At 31.4% G+C, this 24,046-nt stretch overlaps 1 protein-coding gene across 2 annotated transcripts in view; it reads left to right on the top strand.

Moving 5' to 3' along the window:
- Positions 1-4,049: 4,049 nt before the first annotated feature.
- Positions 4,050-24,046, top strand: part of LOC143072835 (uncharacterized) — a 39,569-nt gene continuing 19,572 nt past the window's right edge. For both annotated transcript variants that reach the window (XM_076247945.1, XM_076247954.1), the window contains exons 1-11: positions 4,050-4,119; positions 7,041-7,085; positions 7,672-7,761; positions 8,552-8,695; positions 9,216-9,287; positions 10,058-10,141; positions 10,621-10,722; positions 12,316-12,531; positions 12,909-13,066; positions 13,730-13,901; positions 14,423-14,517. In XM_076247945.1, the coding sequence (XP_076104060.1) occupies positions 4,093-4,119; positions 7,041-7,085; positions 7,672-7,761; positions 8,552-8,695; positions 9,216-9,287; positions 10,058-10,141; positions 10,621-10,722; positions 12,316-12,531; positions 12,909-13,066; positions 13,730-13,901; positions 14,423-14,517 (1,205 nt within the window). In that variant the 5' untranslated portion in view covers positions 4,050-4,092. The remainder of the gene's footprint in view (positions 4,120-7,040; positions 7,086-7,671; positions 7,762-8,551; positions 8,696-9,215; positions 9,288-10,057; positions 10,142-10,620; positions 10,723-12,315; positions 12,532-12,908; positions 13,067-13,729; positions 13,902-14,422; positions 14,518-24,046) is intronic.

Genomic DNA, 24,046 nt, shown 5'->3' with positions numbered 1-24,046 from the left:
CCTTTGGTATCTTTTGTCCCTCTTTTGTGTACGGCAATAGGCCAAACGCGAGAAAGAACACGTAGATACTCTTTCCGAGTGGATTGAGGTGGTGAGGTCGTTGATACAAATCAGAATTGGGTCTATCAATACCCATGCTACGTCAATCTTTAGAGACCAAAATATTGCAAAACACATGACAAATATGTTGTTGTCTCCGCAGATAAAGCTCCAAACAACATCGTTTTTGTGTGTAAATCTCATTACATAAACTGCTTGATAAATGAACAAGGTGTTGACAATTGACTTCGAAACTCAGTAAATACCCTCACGACACCAAAGTGGAAATCCTGGATAATCATAGGTCTTTTCTATGATTCTTTGGAATTTCAACCGAAACTGAAGAACTGGATTCTCCATCACTGTATTTGATACCTAAACTACATAAGTGTCCTTACAGACAACGGTATATATTGCTGGGCCTTCCAAGCGCTCCACAAAACCCCTTTCTAAATTATTATCGTCTATTTTATCAACAATCATAGCCGGACTTCAAAGTTATTGCGAAACTGCCTATTTTAGAGTTGGCGTGAATCAGATGTGGATACAAAAAAAAGCCAAAGATCTTTTAGAGTACATACAATCTAAGACTCTCTCATCTTGCAGTAGCATTAAAACATTTGACTTTTCTACACTTTACACAAGTATTCTCAATTTCAAACTAAAAGACAAACTGAAACAGTCGGTATTGCTTTCTTTCATAAAAAAGAATGGCGAACGTAGATACAAGTATCTTTTCTTGGGGGTGGAGAAATCCTACTTTGTAAAGAATCATTCTGATTCAAACAAAAAATTCTCTGAAACTGACATTATCAAGATGCTTGATTTCTTGATTGACAACATATTTGTTACGTTTTCAGGACGTGTTTTTCAACAGACTGTCGGCATTCCAATGGGAACCAATTGTGCCTCTTCTTGCCGACTTGGTTATTTATTATTATGAGTCTGACTTCATACAAGAACTTCTTAGTAAGAAAGATAAGAAGTTAGCAATATCTTTTAACGTTACTTTCCGCTATATAGATGATGTTCCCTCACTAAATAATTCAAACTTTGGTGACTATGTTGAACGCATCTATACCATCGAACTAGAGATAAAACATACAACAGATACAGTAAATTTTGCCTTATATCTTGACTTACATCTAGAAATTGACAATGAGGGTTGGTTGAAATAAAACTTTTCGACAAAAGATGATTTCAGCTTCCCTATTGTGAACTTTCCATTTCCAAACTGATACGATATTCCCGGGCTTGTATTTCCTATTAAGTTTCTTTGATAGAGGGTTGCTGCTCACAAGGAAGCTATTAAACCAAGAGTTCCAAATGGTGAAGTTGAAATCATCCCTTACGGACGCCTTCACGAGTTCGTTGACCGTTAAGGAATACCCGTTTCACAGATGATATCAGATGTGTTCCTTATGTCGTAACTACAATCCACTTCCCTTTTCACCACAAATGTAACCTACCGAATTAGACTATTTGCCGGGTTTGCATTGACATGAGCAACACGTGGAGCAGGATCTGCTTACCCTTCTGGAGCACCTGAGATCACCCCCAGTTGTTGGTGGGGTTCGTGTTGCTTAGTCTTCAGTTTTCTATGTTGTGTCTTGCGTAATTTTGTTTGTCTGTTTGTAATTTATTCTATAGCCATGGCGTTTTCAGTTTATTTTCGATCTATGAGTTTGGCTGTCCCTCTGATATCTTTCGTTCCTCTAGCTAAACCTCAGACTTGTTTGACAGTCGTATACAGATTCCATTATATTGACACAAACAGACATAATATGTATACATTTGCATTTTTAACATCTTGGTTACATCAATGTTTTATTTTATAAAGGATATTATTTATCCGTTCTTATAGCATGTTATTTAAATATACATTAGTCACTTTCATAAAACAAAAATGAACTATCTTTGAGTCAAAAACGAGGAATACGTATGTAAAGCTATTGGGGTCAATTTTTTTTTAACCATCTTAATTTTATACAGTAGCTATGTGATATACATGAAGGTTGCATATGTTATCTCACTTGAACCTTCCTTATTCCGTCTTGGACAAGCCGTTTGGTGAACGACCGACGGTAACTCTCGCTGTCGGAATGTAAGCTACTTGGCCAATTAAAAATACCCATTAAGGTGGTATGGGAGTCTAAATTAAAAATGATAGAATTTGTTCATACTTTGCCAAAAGGTAATATATATTGATACATGTTCAAAAATATAATAAAAATGATAGGTCACCACGCATTTTTTCAACCTACAGGTTGTGACAAAATGACACATTGTGAATGTGTATGGGTTATACATGAATAAACATCATTATGTGATTAGAAGCTTAACTAAGTGATAGAATTGTAAAAGAAAACACGAAAAGATAGTTTTAAGAAAATGCTTTGAGAATATCAAAAAAAAATAGGGTAACCATGCGTTTTTTCTGGCTAAAATAAAAAATAGTTAAATTCCATGTAGATTCCTTCAGAAAATGCACTATTTCAGATTTACCCTTAAAACGCCAAATTTAAACCATTAAAAATCAAGCAAACAATATTCTGCACTTGTAAAAATATTCATATTTATAAGTTATAATCTTATAAATGTTCTTTGAAATGCAACTTTACATTAGTTATCTGCATTTCTGCAACAAATTTTGCTAACTTGATTGAAAATCGGGACCTTAGATTCTCTGTTTATTAAAAATCCAAGATGGCGAAAGAAACCCATACCACCTTAACGATAGTTGACCATTGAAACTTGACCATTGAAAAAAAAATCATCATAAAGAATTAATACATTCAGTGAGCTAGATGCGGATCGAGAATTTAAAATAAAGGGGACCGGCGACAACTGGCAACATTTGGAGTGTAACTTGTAAAAATTATTTGCATTAACTATATATTTAGCCCAATAAGGAGGACCTCGGGCCTCTGCTCCCTAAATCCGCCACTGTGAACCATATTATATACTATTGTAATATACCTGACTTAGGTTTGGGGACTAAAGACAAGTAAACCGGGTCCTCCACCATGTAATATACCCAGGGGCGGATGCAGGAATTTTCGAAAGGGGGGGGTGCTAACCCAGGGCAAAGGGGGGGGGTGCAGGGGGGGTGCGAAACATATGTCCCGATACAAATGCATTGATCGGCAAAAATAAAGGGGGGTGCGCACCCCCCGAACCCCCCCCCCCCCCCCTGGATCCGCCACTGATATACCTGACTTAGGTTTAAGGGATTTTGACAAGTATAATGTAAATAAAACGAAGAACTTTCAAATTATGATCCTTTTACTTTGGATTCAAACGTCAAAAAAAAAGAAGGCTGATACATGTAATAATCACAACAATCATGGTTAAGACAATACAGTTCCGGAAAATACAGATTCAACATGCAGATATATAACACTATAATTAAATCACGAATAAAAGCAAACAGCTGCCTGTTTGGCTTATAGTCTGTCTGACTCTCAAAACTTTGCTTTGTTTTTTTTTATGTCTAACATTAAATAATTTAATTTTGGACGTAACACTTTCTCTGATTTGATGAAACAGTTTTTGTCGATAAGCTTAACCTGATACTTCTATAACACATGTCAGTAGTCTCAGGCTTAACTGACATAGTTTTTGTCAAGTAATCATGATGTCACGTTTCAGTTTTCATGATTTAATTACTCCTTAATAGATATAGGAAGAATTTGGAATTAAGAATTACATTATAAGCAATAACTGTAAAACGTTTTGTGTATTTTCGAAATAATATAAAAGAAGTGGTGCAAACTGTTAAATAACCTTAGTGCTACGTATACGCTGTTAGCACGCGTGCACCACATTTTTAGGTTATTTTTTCGTAGATAGAAAATAAATTTAACAGTCATTTCTTGAATAACTAAGATTGCCAAGAACAAAACTTCTCTGATATAATCAATCGGTTTTCTCGCTAAGATTTACAGTTTACTAGGAACACGAATTTGAATCGAATTCCCCCGGAAATTCAATTTGGACCGATACTGTTTCTTCACATTAAATTAGACAGCACACGAACATTTCCGGTTAAGGATGTCAAATTTTCCACCACTTCCACAGGTTTGAAACTCTGTTATTAATCAAAAGGCGATACTTTCGCCATTTTGCACACTTTGTCGTTAATAATTAAGCAAATGTTAAGAAAATGTAATTCAATGGTCGAGTCGATTATCATATTTTGCACTAGACAATTGACCTCAAGTACACGCAAATTATAACTCCTTCTGGGCGTTAGATATTTGTTCTTTCTTCTTCTTGTGAATTTGACACTTCATAAAGAAAGTCTAATTGTTGAAGAATCTTACAAAACAAATTTAGCTGCCATACATTATATCCCAACACACAATGTTTTTTTTCTGATGCTATCATGTCCCCTTCTAAGTTATGTACGTTCTAGTTCAAGTAGATGAATTGTTTCATCCTCATAGTCAATTACACTTAAGACTAAGGACAGAGTTTGACTCATAACTAGGAAGAAGAATAAATTAAAATACATCTTTACTCTTTATTTGTTTTTTCTCAAATTTTAGCCCAACAACGTTAGATGAGCAAATTTGCCTATGCAAATTTAGGTTCTCCCATGGCTTTATATTAGCAGGAGTACAAGTCAAATCGGCACCCAAAGAAAAAGTCAAATCGGCAACTGGTTAAATCGACATCTAATCAAATCGGCATCCAATAATATTTTATACAATATACATGTACATATAGAAATAATTCTATAAATGTATAAATGATTTCTCTATTTTAAATTATTTTTGAGGTTGAATATATTCATTCATTACATTGTTAAAAATAAATTCATAAATTTATTGTTTAAAGTTGTCTCAACATATATGACCAATGTTTTGATTAGTTTTCTTTTTAATTAATAAATTAAAAACTTTTATGAATAACATAATTTACATTTTCGTTGTTTTAACTATTTACAGGTAGTTATTGCTGTTTTTTCTTCAAAAACGTAATAAATAACAATGAAGCCCTTACCAAAGCTGTTGTTTAATTGTGAAAAAATTAGAACAATAAAAGGGAAAACAATGAGTCCTTTTCATCGATGTCATCACTAATCAAGGGTAAAGCTTAATGCCCCTCTGCTACAGCAGGGGGCATAGAAAAAGTGGAGAAAAAGACAGTAACCATTTGTGAATGTTAAACATTGTTAAACAAAAATGACTTTAAAACAATCTCTATTAAAAATACATTTTTGTTCAGTATACATGTACTGTGGGGTCCATGGTGTCCGCGCGGCCTGTGATATCGCGCATTAGCTGATTTCGTCATATTAACACAGTAACACAAATAAAATTGATCTTGTTATTGTTTTAGCCTTTCGAAGGGATAAAAAAGAATAAAATTGATAAGTTCAAGAGTTAATTAATTACTGCAATCCCGTTTTTTACCATATTTGGCCAATTTCCATTAAAAAAAATTACATCATCTGATAAAAGTTTTTATTTAAGTAAAATTCATATCAGATTAAAATAATTTTTGCTCTGCATCCTTGGTAGTGTGGTTGGAGGAACTCTCAAACCAGGGGTTTCCCTAATTTTGGACACACATTACACAAAATCTAAAGGATAAAACCATATAAACAGAAGATTTTATGAAATAAAAGTATGATATGAATGTTTTCACACAATATTATCCAATTATTAATTTTATCAGTTGAATGAAGTGAAGTCATAAGTCTTAGGTGTGCGGATACATAGACTGCACCGTACATCATCATATAATTTCAAAATGCAAAATGATTAGCAGCAATTAAAAAGGTGTTTTTTCAAGTAATTTCAAACAGTATTAAACCAACAATCGTGCAAAATGCTCAAATGTTAAAATGTGTATGCATAAAAATATCGAAAACCTTGAATACAAATTAAGTTGTACAAAAAAAAAAATACATATGAAAACCCTGCAAAAATGTAAACAAGTCAATACAACTTGGATAACCCTTGCTTTATTTTAATTTTTTAGCTTAAAATACCGAAAAAAAACCATATATTAAACATATCTAACATGGGTGCCGAAATGACTATTTCGGGTGCCTATTTGACTATACCAGGTGCCGATTTATTAAACTAGGTGCTGATTTAACTAAAATTTCTTTGGCAGGATTTGAACGAATCCTTGTTTGTTCTCCCTTGAACCTGTTCCCTCATATATCTGTTTGCCTCAATATCCTGTTTATAATAATTGCATGTCTTGTTGATAATGTAAAATATTTTTAAAGTAAGTATGTTAAATTTTGATGAAAATATCGTAATTCTGCTACCAGATATTTTTTTCTGTGTCAAGGTGACTTATATAATTAGTTCACATACATGTGAATCTCCCGAAGGGACTACAATAATCCTGTTTTCAGGGGTTTCCTCCAGTCCTCCTGTTGAAGAGAAAAAATCCTGTGTATGAAATATTTCATGAATGAAATTTTTCAGCTGCCATTTTTGATTATTTTTTACTACAATGTTTATTATTGAAGAGGTAAAAACCAGAGAGTACCGAACATATTCAGTGTAACTGACATTACCTGTACCTGTAAATCAAAGAGCTTGTATAATTATATAGCTTCACATGATGTTTCACTTGGCTGTCAAACATACTGGTAATCAACGATTTTTACCTCAGGGTTACTGCCGTTGCATAATAAAAACTTTGTCTACTTAAAAATAATTGAAATACATTTTGGATTACTGCGCCTTTTAATTTTATAAATTTAAACATGTATATTCATGTTTTTATTTCTTACATATAAATAAAAAGGTAAAAAGTATATAAACACATAAGAAAAACTTATGTAAGTTTGTGAGATGAATATAATGGTTCATAAGACAAAGATATTGATGCTGAATGAGCAATACAGACTCTTTTGAAATTTCCAGTTCTCTATGTACATCTAAGAAAAAAAAGTCTTTGAGACTTTGATATTAAACACAATTTATAGTTTGAATTTCATTTATTGATACTGTGTATTTTTTTAATTTCAGATTGCTGGTAACCATGCATTAGTTTATGAAGCATATTATAATCAGGTATTGTTTAATGTTAGATCACTACATTTTACATTTGATACCATTACTTAGCAAAGTACTATTTTAAAGTGATGTATACAATGTAGCTTAGCAACAGATTTAAAGATAAAAACATACATGACATAAGAACTAGATTATACATGTACTGAACAACATTTAACTTTATCACAATCAGGCAGTGGTAAAACTTGACAAATAAAGACCCAAAGAAATTAACATTGATTTCAGTTCATATTAAGAGGTAGAAATGCATGACCATAACTTCTTTTTCGTTTCCTGTTCTAGTAGTAGAAGATATCATTTGTTTGAAATGCACTATGTCAGAATTAATAATTAAGGGAAGATAACTCCGTAATTTTCTATCATTTTTATCAAAACTTAACTGGAGTTATTTCGAATTACCAGACATACAAAAACGAAAGACATACTATTTCTAGCTCAGGATGATGGTTTGTTCAAAATAGCATAGTTAGGTTGGTAAGTCCTTCCTGACCATATTTTGATTTTATTTGAATTGCCTGATTCTTAAAAAGATTGGCACTTAAAATTATATTTCTAAATGATCATAAAATTTATGTATTTATAGGCTGATCCAAAAGGAACAGGGAGCATAGGGGCTTTAGATGCTGCAAACTTCTTAAAGAAATCTGGACTCAAAGACTCAGTTTTGGGACAGGTATTGTAATAATTATCTTCAAAAAGTAAACGAATAATCTTTAAATCCATCAAACTCAATACCATTATACCATCTTTTGGTAAATGAATTAGTTGGTTCATCTTACAAATTATAGTACTTCCAGCAGCTTTAGCTTGGATGACCATATTATTATATTTTAAGGATACCCTTACTTGATAGAACTGATATGAATTAGGATATGTATTCAAAACATACCATTAAGTGACAAATTTTACAGGTTCAAGCCCAACAGTCTTTCAGTTAGGATATATATCAAATTTAGGATGGAAGTGGGGAATATGTCAAAAGACAACAATCCAACCAAAAAAAAGCTAAAGACCACCAATGAGTCTCCATCACAGCGAGAAACTCAAAAACATATAAATGAACTAAATTTAAAAATAAATATATAAGACTAATAAATGCTAGAGGCTCCTGAATTGGGACAGGCAAAAAAATGTGGCGGGGTAAAACATGTTTTGTGATATCTCTACCCTCGCCCTATACCTCTAGCCAATGTAGAATAAAGAAACACATAGCAATACACAGGGTAAAACTCAGTTTAAAAGAAGTCCAAGTCTGATGTAGTTTGTCAGGTACATTTTTATGTGAGATAGGGAATGGGTGTGATTAGTGGTATAACTTATAGAACATGTTGTTCATTCAAAACTTCAGCCATTATAGTAGAAATGCAATAATTACAACATGTGTACAGCTGATCTGATAAGAAATCATTTACAATCAATTGATGAAGTTTGTATAACTAAGAATAAATTTTATACTTTTGCAGATATGGGACTTATCAGATCCAACAGGCAAAGGATACTTAGAAAAACCAGGATTTTATGTAGCTTTAAAGTTGGTGGCATTATCACAGAGCAACCAGGACTTAAATTTACAGAATTTGATAATTGATGCACCACAACCTAATGTTGTATGTATAAAATTATTTATTTAAGTTTAAAATTTCATTGCTTATGCATACAGTTGACACCCAACTCTATGAAAAAAGAAGCACAGACAAGGACAATGAATAACATATGTACATGGTTAAGATAGCCTGACTCCATACTGGCACAATATGTGAATGCCTTTCATAGCTTACAATATGGTATGGGATTTACTCATTGTTGTAGGGCCTATGGTGATCTATACTTTTACAGGGGTAGCTCTCTTTAGTAGAGTCACCAGTTTATCTTAAAACTAAGGTTTTTATGACATAGTCCCTTAAGTCATTGCTGTTATCATGTTTGCTTGAGGTAAAAAAAAAAACTTATCTTAGTGATACTAGTAGATAATTATTCTGCTATTATTTGGATGTTCCAATACAGTCAATCTTTTTCACTAATAGAATTTAATACACATAAAAAATAACATCAACACACATCATACAATAACATTTTAACACAATACAATAATGACAATGGCTTGTATTTTATGATTTACATTTTCAGGGACCAGTTGATTTGACTCCAAAGCCTGAGCCAGCTGTACAGAATGCTACCAGTGTACCATGGAAGGTTTCAGTTAGTATTTCTTTGTATCAAAGTATGAAAACCAAAAGGAACACATTTAAGGATTTTGTACCCTTATATTGATTCAATGCTAAACATATAGAAATTTTATAGAAAATCCACAGCCTTTATCCTTGTATTCTCATATTTGTCAATTTGATGACTGATAGATATAGGATTATTGAATGCAGTGCTAGCATTGATTTCCTTAATACAAGTGTATTGCTGTAGTTATTGGTTAAAACAAATAAAAATATGGACCAAATCAAGTACACCTATTAGGGTGCGCTCCACTTTAGTAACACCGGACGAGGTATTTTGAAATTTACAGGTTGGTTAGAATTTTTTGTAAAAAATAAACACTAGCACATCATAGAAAAGCAAGTGAGTAATCTATGTTTCAAATTTTATAACAAAAATCTCTGTATTAAAGGCTATGGATTTTCTTTAAAAATCTTGGTTTATTCGCCACAAAGTACTCTTTTTCTATTAAATTCAATAAAACAGTAAATAATAATGCTCTGCATCAAGTTTCCCCTTGGTATATATACAAAATGGCCTATCTCTATTTTTCATTATATCTGTAGTTTTGATACAATTGAAGTTTGAAAAGTTCGTACAAAAATGGCTACAGAAGGGGTCATAAACCTTAATACATATTTCAATTAAAAATATGATCATTTAGATTAGAAAGATCAAGAAATGAATTTAAATATTGAAAATAATAAACATGTAGTTCCAAACGATATTATGAGAATAATTTGTGTTTGGTTGTTTTGTAGGCTGTAGAGAAAACCAAATATGATCAGTTGTTTGATAGTTTGGTACCTGTTAATGGTCTGTTGTCAGGGGACAAAGTTAGACCCGTAAGTATTTACAGAGAATAAGCTCAGTGTTAATGGTCTGTAAGTATTCAGTGTTAATGGACTGTTATCAGGAGACAAAGTTAGACCCGTAAGTATTCACAGAGACTTAGCTCACAGTTAATGGTCTGTTGTCAGGAGATAAAGTTAGACCCGTAAGTATTCACAGAGAATATGCTCAGTGTTAATGGAGACAAAGTTAGACTTGTAGATAATATAAAATATTAAAATTGTTATCCTGATAATTTTGAATCAGTTAATTTCCTTCAACTTCATAAGTTTTCTTGTGTTGGCATTATTCAACGTCCTGTAGTCAAAATCTGAAAAAAATATAACCTGATAAGCATAAATTTAAGATATAATTTAAAATTATTTGCAATAAAATGTAATGATTAGATGATGCTTCATGTAAACTTGTAGAATATATAGAGTAACTTTGTTCTGAGTATGATAGACTAGTATGTTATTATTCTATTTTTCAGATGTTAATGAATTCCAAGTTACCTGTAGATGTTTTAAAAAATATTTGGGAGTTAAGTGATGTAGACAAAGATGGCTACCTTGACAGAGATGAATTTTGTGTGGTTAGTAGTACACAACCAAAAAGACAGAACAAATATTTAACACTTGTTTATAACTACAAAGAGGCTAAGGGACATCAAAAGATCGATGTAGGATAAAAAACTTAAATCAAATAGTTTGGGGGTGGGGGGTCAACGTTGCTGCAAGTTTTGTTATCTAAAAATCGATTTTACATATATCCCTATTGGTCAATCAATTTATCCCAAATTAAGTTAAGAGGGGGCGGTGTGGGGGTCAGTGAAAAAACTATGTGAATTAAGTTTTTTATCCTTCATTGAACTTTTGATGTCGTCCCTAACATTCTTGTCTTTCAAATTTTTTTTAGCCTTCCTACTGATGGTTAATCCAGAAAAGCAATTCTGACACACAAAATTTATACACAATTCTGACACACAAAATTTATACACAATTCTGACACACAAAATTTATAAAGTGTTATTTTCAATTAAATGCTTCTGTGGTCTTGTGGTATTGTATGCACCTTGAGTGCCTGGTGTTCTCTAAGCAAGCAGCATCATGGATAAAGAGGAGAGACTGGTTGGCTGGGAATCAGATTAATGTGTCTGGATAGGCTGACATGTCTTCCTGTAGACTAGCACCTTTTGAATTAGCACCTTAAAAATCCAGCTCAATATGTCCATATATAAATAAAAAGCAAAATTAATATTCATATTGCATTAACATGTTCTTGTCCTGAATATGCATTAATTTGCTGTACATTAAACAGCCGTACTTGATCAAAGTTTTCAGTTATAGTTTCATTTTAATGCTAAAACCAGGGAGTTAAGGGGGCTCCTGGGTATAAATCAATTTTTTTTTCTAATATAGGATTTCGCTTTATTTTTTTATAAATGAACTTTATCATATACTTTTTAAAAAAATGAAATAAAAAAATGTGGTCACTGTTCATTTAAGCTCACAATCTGCCTCCGGAAGAAGCATACATTTTTGTTAATGTCCTTTTTTTCTGTTGAGCTAATAGGAGAAATAGAGGTAATATCGAAATAAAAAAATAACCTAATTATAGAAATCGCTTAAATTTTACAATTATTTAGTTTATGTACAGCTTATTTGAAAACAATAATAAAAAATATAGGTCACCGATGAGTAAAAAAAGATATTTCACATTTAATGCCAAAAAATGGCATATTTGCACCAAAGGGAGATAATTTGGAGCTTTTTCAATGATATAAACATTTTAAAAGTCATCTGGGGCCAAACCGAATCGTTTTTTTTGGGTTGATTTTTGTACCATATCATAAAGTTATAACTAATAATGTAAGAAATAAAATTTGTAATGAAAAAATAAAGGTTTAATTTCTTGCTGAAAATTTTGTACCCATGAGCCACCTTAAATCAAGCTTTTTTTTTAAATATTCCAAACACTGTTGTTATAATATGAACAGCACATGCTGTTATGAATATTGTTTGTATTTGGACAAAAACCATCAGTGTAAACACCATATGAATCAAACTTATTGATTTGTTATGAAACAGCCATGGTATGTAATTATTAAAGAAAACTATTTATGTTGGTAAATTTTATGTTTATGAGAATATATTGCATCAACGAATGATGTAACTTTGTTTTACAGTCAATGCATCTAGTGTACAGAGCTATAGAAAAAGAACCTGTTCCTTCAATATTACCAATAGCCCTTATACCTCCCTCAAAAAGAAAGCATAATCCAGTACCAGGTGGTGTTCAAGTTCTACCAGGGGCAATACCTACACTACCAGGATCTGTTCCTGTTCTCCCAGGCGTGATGGGTGGGAGGTCAACACCAACAATGAGGTCAGATTCTCCCTCGGTAAGTACTGCTTATTTGTTTAATTTTCCTAAAATTTCTTTTTGTATTGGTCATGGTTGAAAATCAATCTGTTTGGTTGATCAGTTATAAGTTGAAATGTACAAAAATGTCATTTAGCATGTTAAGTAAGAGATGTACAACTGATATTTTTTTTATGTGTTATCAAGTCAACATGGGGAAAATAAGTAACCTAATGTAAGCTAATGTATTACTTATGTTTTTTCAAATTTATTTTATTAAGATTAACAATTTCTTAGTATGAAGTAGTGGATGTAAATATAGCTAAACAAATTGTGTAAAAACTTGTAAAAGGGTTGAAAATATGATTAGATGTTCTAAAAGAAAACTATTAAGTGCCAATGATTTTTTTTTTACAGATGAGTGGACAGTGGGTTGTTAACGCTGCTGACAAAAGTCGATTTGATGCCATGTTTAAAACAGCTGATTTAGATATGGATGGTTATGTAACAGGACAAGAAACCAGAGATATATTTGTACAGAGTGGAGTTCCAAATAATGTTCTTGCTCATATATGGTAAGGCAAAATGATTTGAGATGTCAACTTCCCAGTATTCCAGTCTTTCACATGGACAAGATGTCAATACTGTAAATTCAGAAATTATTGGGATGTTTTTATTATTGCGAAAATGCGACAGGGTTATATTCACAATAATTAAAACTTGCATTTTTTTTTTTTTTATATGAATCAAACAGGATGTTTCTGAATATTGCAAAAATTACAATCGCATTTTAGGCTAAAATGTCAAATTGCAATAATAAATGCATGCAATAATTTCTGAATTTACAGTATATGATAATAGATACAATTTTTATGATTTTGATTAGAATTATCTCTTGCAGTGAATATACCATTTTTTTTTGTCATATACACCTTTTAAAAATGTCCATAAAATATCAAGAAAATATGGAGGAAAGTATATTTGAGACTCACATGGGAATAATTCTAATTCATAATTAATTTCATCCTAGAGTTGTCTCCCATTACCAAAATTATGAATATTTATAAACTTATCTGTATAAGGTTTAAAATGCAGATAAGAATTAACTTCCATTGATTATAATTACTATATGTGTTTAAAATCATGCTATGTCACTTCACTTGGGTACAGGCATTTTACATAAAGAGTTATTTTAATCATATTTTTTGATGGCATAATTATTATTATTATTTTTTCAGGTCTTTATGTGATATTAAAGGGTTAGGAAAGTTGAATTCTGAACAGTTTGCTTTAGCAATGTATCTAATCAACCTGAAGATGAAAGGTGTAGATCCACCAACACAGTTAACACCTGAGATGATCCCCCCTTCCATGAGAAGTGGCACAGATACTGCAGCCTTTGGCATCACAGTAAGTATCTTAACAGAATCCTTTCTTTTACATGTTACACCACTTTTGATTGGTTGACATTTGTAGTCTATTCAACTGTGCCAACTGGAGTCATTTGCAACAATGTTTTGCATTTTCAATGGACTTTCCAAGGTTTTAAAATGTTTTCTTTTAAAAGAAATTTTCCAGTATTGAATAAGAAAAAGATAACAATTCTAGTGAAATCTCTTCAAATACAGTGCTGTTATTCATTAGCTTCTGCACTTTTCAGTTGAGTTCAATCACGAATTTAGTTACAAAGTTTATTCACACTGAATCCTGTATTTAGCATTTGAAAATACCATGAATATTTAGTATCTACGATATAGCTATTTGGGCATATTTTTAGAAGCAGTTTTATGTAGGTAAAATAAATAGATTTTTAGAAATTCTTACGTGGTACAGTTTTACACATTACATCAAATCTCTAATCTATGTACATGGTAATTACTCATGTCAGTTTTTCAGGAATAGTGAAATGACTTAATTGGGTTTTTTTGTAGGATGCTACCAATGCAGGCCCATTTAGTCATGTGGCTGATTTCTCTGCTATCAAAGAATTGGATATCATTCAAAAAGATATTGAAGACATGAAAAGGTAAATATATACTTCTATACAAAAAGGTGTTGTGTGCAAAAAAATTGGGCCACTGCAACAGAGCCATTTAAATCTTTGACCCAGAGTTAAGAAAAAAAACATGCATTGGTTAATATAGTTGAAATGAATCTTCTTGAGCCTCAGCCATGTGATGATGCATGTGATCCATTACAATGCATTTCAGAACTGGAGGGATCACAGTGGGATCTACCAAAAACGTAAAAGAAATATTTCAATATATCTCACTATACCTGCTACTTCTGCTTGAGTTGAACAGATTTTTGGTGTTATGGGCAAATTCTTCATTACAAATGATTGCAGACCAAAGTGCAATTGAAAATATATGTATGGAAGTATTTGTATTCAGGAATTGCATTTACAGATCAATGCAAAATCATGAAAGTAAGATAAATATGAAAAGGTTTAATACTCAAAGATTGATTGAGTAATTGTTTGTTTGAAGCTTAACCTCCAGTCACAAATATTACACGCATATTGATAATGGTATAAGAATATACCCTGCTTTATGATAGAACTATATGCTAAGACTGGTTATTATAAAATCAAAAAGTAAATCTTTTTATAAGGCCAAAAAATATTGTCTGTTTACTCTGAGCTGACCAACCTTAGATTTAATCCAATCATTAGAAATACGACTACAGGTTAATGGGCTCCAAAGACTGACTGCAAGACTCAAAATCATGGCTCAAAATCATGGCACAAAAAATATAATGGAAATACCAACCTCAGGCCTAAATTTAAATATTGTTTGTTTGCCCTTTTCCAACCCTATGTTTTGAAACAGGGTAGGTAGGTAGGTAGGTAAAATATTTTCTTTTTCTTTCCAAAAAAATAACTTAGCTTAGTACATTTTTTGTCATGGGTAGGCAGGTAGGTATAATATTTTATTTCATTGATACAAAATCTGCATGATTTCATTTTGGTTTGTGACTATAAGTAAAATAGTCCCAGGAAGTTTTGAATAAATATTGTCATGTAGAATGTGAAGTTAATTCATATGCACTACCATTTTGTTTTCAAATATCAAAATATAGGGCTGTGCAGCATATTTTCAACTTTTATATGCCTGGAATTTAAAGGTTTTCTGTACAAGATATATACAATATTAGGTCAATGTCAGAAAAATATCAACTTTTTTGTATGAGGCTGAGAAACTGGGGAAGGGCAAGTACAAAAAAGTTGATATTTTTCTGACATTGACCTAATATTGTTTTTCTACTGCAACTTAAATAAATTCATAGCTATTTAAATTGTAACTCAAATTTCAAACTTATTTTCATCCCTTAATGAACCCCTGACTGTGAAAAAAGTGTTCAACGATGAAATTGACATTGCACAAAATATAGCTGTGTTACTATATTTAGAAAATAAACACAACTAGTTGCAGTATAAAACTTTTTCCTGGTAAAATATGTCCGGGCAGACATACATTACTAGTAGAAAAAGTCCCTATCATTGAGAGTGTTTAAATTATCGTGTGTGCCTGTGTTTCCAATAAAAATGCTACATGTCACGTATTTTACATCGCATTTATAAATGATCTGTATGGAAAAACTTGGCGATTTTACTGCCAAATATTGTCCACTTTACAGACCTTTGCAGTTTGGTACATGTCAGATATAAATAATATGTCAATGCTGGCTGAAGGCATCATTAACATAATCATCCTGATTTACGGATCACCAAAGGCCATCTCTACATAGGATACAACGTCAGTTTACAAAATATTTTGTACACATGTTGATAAATTTGTGTTGGACGAGTATAAAGACACAGAGTAACGTTTGTCATATCATGATTTCAAAGCTTTCAACATAGATTTCAAACAAATGCTTTGAAACTCCAAATGCAAGTGTTCATGCCAAACGCTCAAGTGATACCAAACAGACTAGACCGTATACAGAAAAGATAAAACCTGAGGATTCCGGTCAAAAAGTTTTGAGTGGGAAATACAAATAAAAGATTTTTGGTAGGAATGAAAAAAATAGATAAAATAAAATCTTTCTGGTAAATACAAATAAAAGATTTTCAGGCGGAACGAATTTATAGGGTTGGTCAGTAAAGGGCAAAGAACCAATATTTTAATTTAAGCCTCATGGCCTTTTTTTTTTTTTTTACAGATGTAACCATTAAAATACATACATTTTTTATTTGGTCTAAGGGGAAATAGCAAAATGTATACAAACTAAAAGTTACTGAATGCTGTTAGGTACTATAATACATCTCAAACAATGATTTTGTTGAAATCCACCTGCATATTATATTTTTGAAATAATTTTGCTGATACTAAACTCACCTTTTTTTAGGTTTAGGGCTTTCACAAAATTAATAAATAACTTTTACAATAAAGAAGGAAACAATTGGAGACTTGAAAAATAATGTAACCTGCAAATAATTAATTGCAAGCAGTTTATTAACATTAATTTAGTAGATTTATTTGTCCAAAATGAGCATCATCTTTAATGTGTAACTTTGTTCAAGTTCATGTTCATGTTATGAGTGACATTCAGTTAAAATAATGATGATAGGAAAATCCCTTGTCTTGGTATAAAAGCTGTTTAAAAGTATGAATTCCCCTAATAAAAAAATAGAGAACTATAGCCTTTTACAAAGATTTTTCTGCAAATATCCTATACCAATGAATTTAAAGATGAGATATATAAATACACTAAACTTGTATGTCAGGTCTGGAAGAGTTGGGTTATCTAATAATAAGTCAAAGCAATACCTACTCCAACTCATCATTAGACCAGGCTCTCACTTTTGCATTTTTAGCTCACCTTTCCAAAAGGAAATGTGAGCTTTTGCCATCACTTGGCGTCCATTGTCGTCCGTCCATCGTCGTCGTCCGTCTTGTCGTCGTAAATTATTTCAAAGATCTATTCCTCTGAAACTACTGAACCAATTCAAACCAAACTTCATCTGATTGATTCCTAGGGTATCTAGAATAAAGTTTGTGTTTTAATTCCCATTTCATCAAAAAACATGGCCGCCATGGCTAAAAATAGAACATAGGGGTAAAATGCAGTTTTTAGCTTATAACTCAAAAACCAAAGCATTTAGAGCAAATCTGACAGGGTTAAAATTGTTTATCAGATCAAGATCTATCTGCCCTGAAATTTTCAGATGAATTAGACAACCCGTTGTTAGATTGCTGCCCCTGAAATGGTAATTTTAAGGAAATTTTGCTGTTTTTGGTTATTATCATGAATATTATTATAGATAGAGATAAACTGTAAACAGCAAAAATGTTCAGCAAAGTAAGATTTACAAATAAGTCAACATGACCGAAATGGTCAGTTGACCCCTTTAGGAGTTATGGCCCTTTATAGTCAATTTTTAACTATTTTCTGTAAATCTTAGTTATCTTTTACAAAAATCTTCTCCTCTGAAACTACTGGGCCAAATTGAACCAAACTTGGCAACAATCATCATTGGGGTATCTAGTTTAAAAATTGTGTCCGGTGACCCGGCCAACCAACCAAGATGGCCACCATGGCTAAAAATAGAACATAGGGGTAAAATCAGTTTTTGGCTTATAACTCACAAACCAAAGCATTTAGAGCAAATCTGACGTGGGGTAAAATTGTTTATCAGGTCAAGATCTATCTGCCCTGAAATTTTCAGATGAATTGGACAACCTGTTGTTAGGTTGCTGCCCCTGAATTGGTAATTTTAAGGAAATTTTGCTGTTTTTGGTTATTATCTTGAATATTATTATAGATGTAGATAAAAATTGTGTCCGGTGACCCGGCCAACCAACCAAGATGGCCACCATGGCTAAAAATAGAACATAGGGGTAAAATCAGTTTTTGGCTTATAACTCAAAAACAAAGCATTTAGAGCAAATCTGACGAGGTTAAATTGTTAATCAGGTCAAGATCTATCTGCCCTGAAATTTTCAGATGAATCAGACAACCGATTGTTAGGTTGCTGCCTCTGAATTGGTTATTTTAAGGAAATTTTGCTGTTTTTGGTTATTATCATGAATATTATTATAGATAGAGATAAACTGTAAACAGCAAAAATGTTCAGCAAAGTAAGATTTACAAATAAGTCAACATGACCGAAATGGTCAGTTGACCCCTTTAGGAGTTATGGCCCTTTATAGTCAATTTTTAACTATTTTCTGTAAATCTTAGTTATCTTTTACAAAAATCTTCTCCTCTGAAACTACTGGGCCAAATTGTACCAAACTTGGCAACAATCATCATTGGGGTATCTAGTTTAAAAATTGTGTCCGGTGACCCGGCCAACCAACCAAGATGGCCACCATGGCTAAAAATAGAACATAGGGGTAAAATCAGTTTTTGGCTTATAACTCACAAACCAAAGCATTTAGAGCAAATCTGACGGCGGTAAATTTGTTTATCAGGTCAAGATCTATCTGCCCTGAAATTTTCAGATGAATTGGACAACCCGTTGTTAGGTTGCTGCCCCTGAATTTGTAATTTTAAGGAAATTTTGCTGTTTTTGGTTATTATCTTGAATATTATTATAGATGTAGATAAACTGTAAACAGCAACAATGTAATGCTTGGGGTATACAATGTTTTTTTTATACTTTCATCATAAATTATATTATGAACACGAGACAAACGAGACATTTCAGTGTGTCCACTCTTGTTTTTGCTTTTGAAGAAGATATGACAGAATCGAAGAACCATTTATATAAATTGAAAACCCAAAATAATCATTCATGGAAGATTTAAGCAAAAAATTTAAGGTGAGCGCTTGTTAAGTATGCTATAGTGAATTGAAGTCTTGGTTATAAAGGGGGAGGGGGGAGAGTCTCTTTGTGTGAAAAATTTGGTTGATTTCTCAAATCAGAAAATTGAAATTAAAAAAGATAGGTCAAATTGTGAGTTGGAAGTTTTGTATAGAGATATCTTAGGTAACCCAACTCTTCGGGACCTAACATTCAAGTTAATTAACCTCAAAATTTTATATATCTAACATTTCCTGTCAACTTCACTTTGTTGGTTTTAGATATTTGCATATTTTATCTTTGAAAGGGAAATAACTACACTCATCTTTTTTAGGTTAAGGGTTTTCTCAAGGCTTACTACTGATCAATAATAACTTTTTACATAAAAGTATGAAACAATTGGGGACATTAACAATCATGTTAACCTTCCAACAATAAAGTGCACTCAGTTTTTCCCAAAAAAAAGAGTCTGATTTAAAAAGGTCTTATAACAGGCTATTATTTGAACTTGGAATTATTTTTAATTATGGAATTTGCATAATTTCTTGTGCTTGAAATTTTTATCAATTTCCATTTTTATTTGGTATTGTAATGTTTTAAGTATTTCACAACACTTTCCATACAATTTATTTTGTAAAGATAGTGTTGTGCACGGCACAGTAATTTCTATTAAAAATGTACTATCTTCTTTGTGATAGAAAGTGTTGTGTGCATCACAGAACATTAAAGTATATAAGATATTATAAAATGTTATTCACCATCTTCTCTTTGTTGATATTCCGGGCTGCCATGTAATGAATATTGATAAATGAAAACGATGAGATAGTTATACATGTAGCACTTAAAACTTTCCAGTTATAGTTAGGTCCAAAGGAGTGAGTTTGGTTATCCAATATTAGATAAATGCTATATATAATACCTCCAACTGGCCATTAGATTAGACTCTCCTTTTGTTTATTTTTGTTTATTTTGATATAATAATACATATTTTGACAATTCAAACATAAAAAAGCTTCCTTCAAAGTATAATGAAACCACAGAGCTCAATATAAGCAGTGCATTTGCGAGTAAGTTGACAACACAATAAAACAATTAAAAACCAAATTCATCTGTAAATTGGATGAGTTCAAAAGCCCAATCCTCAGAAAGGAGAATCTAATGACCATGAACTATGCATTCTCAACTCTTCTAGCTGTTGTCAATGCCATAACTACCCCTATTTGATAAATTGTTGTCAAGTAAACATCAGGCACCAGTTTGTAAATTGTTCTTTGCATGACCATGAGATGAATCTATAGTATCAAAAAAGCAACAATAAATTGGCATTCTGAAGCATAATAACCACATCAGTGCTCTTGTGGTAGGTAAAATTATGAGATATCTTAGTAAATTAATCTTAATTTAATACATTTGTGTACTTTATATCATTTCAACTTTACTTTGAAAAATTTCCATATTTTTTACTTTTAGTTTTACACCTTATAAGTTCAGTCACAATGGCAGTTATATTTCGATTTTTTTTATAACAGACTGCACAGAGGGTGGTAAAGGGTTATTTTCTTGCAACGTGTTTTGCCATTTTTATTTCACGTGCAGCCGTGAAAAAGGTTCGTTAATCACCGTGTTTCGTGAAATCGGTAAAAAAATCATCGTGCAAGAAATTTTTAATTGTTCGTTCATCGTGAAATGGCAATTTTATTTCGCGTTCTGACGTGCAGATACCCACCCCCCCCTTTACGCCCCTCTGCATATATCTTAATATAAATTGAATAGGAATTGGAGCATAGTTGTTGAATCATAATCCATCAAATGTGATAGCTGTAATTAATGAATACATGAGCATTATTTTATTGTAGTTATTACAGTAAAAAAAAGGACAATATGGTTTTTTCTACATTTGATTGTATTTATCCTATCAATGCTCCTCAATAAGACTTTTAATGAAGCATTTTTATGCTTTTATTGACTACATCAAAATAAATATATAAAATATATAAAAAAATGAGTCTGGTCTAATGTTGAGTTGGGGATATAGAGATGTTTATTTGATATTGGATAACTCAACTCTTCCGGACCTGACATACAAGGTGTATGTGTTGAGTGCCATATATATATTTCAACTTTACTTTAGTTTTAAATCATTGGTATAGGATATTTGCATATAAATTCTGTTTGAAAAGGGACATAATTCTCCCAGTTCTTTTTTTAGATAAGGGGAATTTTAACTTTCAAACAGCTTGTATACTTAGGTTTAAAATTTTCCATTTTTTAAGATTTATTCAAATGTCACACAGGAACAAGAACTAGGAAAACTTAGAGAATAAATTTTCACAATTTCTAAAATGGTTTTTTTTAATTAATTACCTTTTGTGAAAAAAACTTTTCAATCAATATTGATAAACTGATTGTAGTTTATTGTTAGCAAGCTACATAAAAAGTCATAATTGTTGAAGTCCCCAATTACTTCCTCCTTTTTTTTCATTTGCAAAATTAGTCATTGTTTATCAGTAGTAGGTCTTTTGAAATCCCCCAATCTTAAAATAGGTGAATGTAGTAAAGAAACAAAATTATTTCCCTTTGAAAAAATACAATATGCAAATATATCAAACCAATAAAGTGAAGTTTACATAAATTGTTAGATATATAGAGTATTCAGATTATAACTCTTGTATGTTAGGTCCGGAAGAGTTGGGTTACCTAAGATATCTCTATACAAAACTTCCAACTCACTATTTGACCTATTCTTTTGATTTTTTTTTGATTTTTCTTCTCTTTTTGTCCTTATCTCTAGTACATTTGTGTTTAAAGTCTTGAAACCCCTTTTGTGAACTTTTTAATTGAGAGCTACTGTTGCAGATTTTTCTTTATTTTTTTGAAAGATTGGAACTTGTTTTAAATCTTTCTTAAGCATGTTAAGGCACTGGCCTCCCTTACAGCACGACGTGTTAGCTACTAAATGTATTCACACTGAAATTAGTTCCCTATAGTTCTCCTGTATGTGCACATAATACACATATAAACTGAAAAAATGGGTATATTTTTGGAGCAGTTCATTCATTAAGGGGTGTTGATGTGCAGGCTTTTTTTAAATCATTGTATAAAAGGTATTCAAGTAAGGTCTATAATTTACTAATTAAATTTCCAATAATCATCTGTAATTTTATATCAACAATTTAGGTTAGTTCACTAAATTTTTTTATCAGTAATTGGCTTGAAACAGTTAGTAAAATTTTAAAACTTTTAATTATATCAAACCATATTTTTTTTTTAAGTGTACGCCCAATCAAATGTATATTAACAATTTTAGTTGGTTGAATATTTAGAAGAAATGAATATATATTTTTGCCATCACGAAAGAATCCACATTTCAATTAAATAAGTTTTTTAATTTGTTTACGTTGAAAAAGTACATTTTCAATGCCCTGTGCTGAAAAATACTTTATAAATTTTAATCTTCAATGTCATATAACCTATGTTTCAACTTACAAAATGACCCAAAACAACATTTTTAGATTATTTTTGTTGACACTTTAAAGTTCTTCGCTTCAAGTTTATCTGTTGGTCTTATGTCTTACAAGGATAGTTAGTAGAATTTACTAGAAGAATTTTGGATTTTCAATTTTTTGATTTTTGAAACATGTTCAAAACAGGCAACAGTATTTGGTTAAGATATAAACTTTTTTTTTAAATTGTGCAAATTAAGAGACCCATATTATTTAATTTGAGCTCATTTTATCTTTATACTGGAAAAGCACTTTCCTTCTAAAAACCTGCTGTTAATGCAATTTCCAGCATTAGTGCTTTATTAATGTTCTTTTGTTCCCACCATACGGTATTACCTTAATATGAAATTATTCCAACTACTATTCCAATCTTTCCATGAGTGATTTCCACCACTTTGATTTCAACAGACTTTATAACTTTGATTAAGAATAAAATAATGATTTGAGTATTTTTATCTGATCATAGACCATAAGAAGTGGTAACTGTATTTTGATGAATACAATATTTTATTGCAGTTATATATTACAGTAAAAGAAAGACAACATTTATTTATCAATAGAATATTTAAGCATGTAATGTTTATGTAAATATAAAGAATCAGTCCCATTGCTATGCTTCAATCATACTTTGAGTGATCATCTTTTTATTTGTGTTTATGTTCACTATATCACACTTGAAAAAACAAAAAATGGGAGTCTGGTCAAATGGTGAGTTGGGGATATAGCGATGTTTATTTGATATTGGGTAACCCATCTCTTCCGGACCTGACATATAAATATATTGTGTTGAGTGCTATATATATATCTCATTTCTACTTTAGTTTTAAATCATTGGTATAGGATATTTGCATATTAATTCTGTTTGTAAAGGGACATAATTCTCCAACATCTATTTTTAGATGAGGGGAATTTCAGATAGATAAGGAATTTTCTATTTATCAATATTTATGTAAATGTCACACAGGAACTTGAACAAGAAAAAATAAAATTCACAGTTTCCATATTAAAAGCATTATTGATAGATTGCTTTTACCAAACAAATTAAATCTTTTAACTCATTGTTGATTTTAACAACTATAATTCATTTTTGGTAGGTTATAGTATTGTTTAAGTCCCCAATTGTTTCCTTCTTAGTAAGTATGTAGAAAGCCCCTGACCTTGAAATAGATAAGTGTAGTATCAGCAAAATTATTTCCCTTAGAACAATTAAATATGCAAATTTAGCAAAACAAAAAAGTATAATTGAAACAGGGGCGTGTCCAGGATATTTGAAAGGTGGGGCGTAGAATAAAATATTT

The sequence above is a fragment of the Mytilus galloprovincialis genome, chromosome 1 (genome assembly GCF_965363235.1).
Source record: "Mytilus galloprovincialis chromosome 1, xbMytGall1.hap1.1, whole genome shotgun sequence".
NCBI classification, from domain to species: domain Eukaryota; kingdom Metazoa; phylum Mollusca; class Bivalvia; order Mytilida; family Mytilidae; genus Mytilus; species Mytilus galloprovincialis.
Note: the sequence above shows the minus strand (reverse complement) of the source record. Positions and strands in the feature narration are given on the sequence as shown.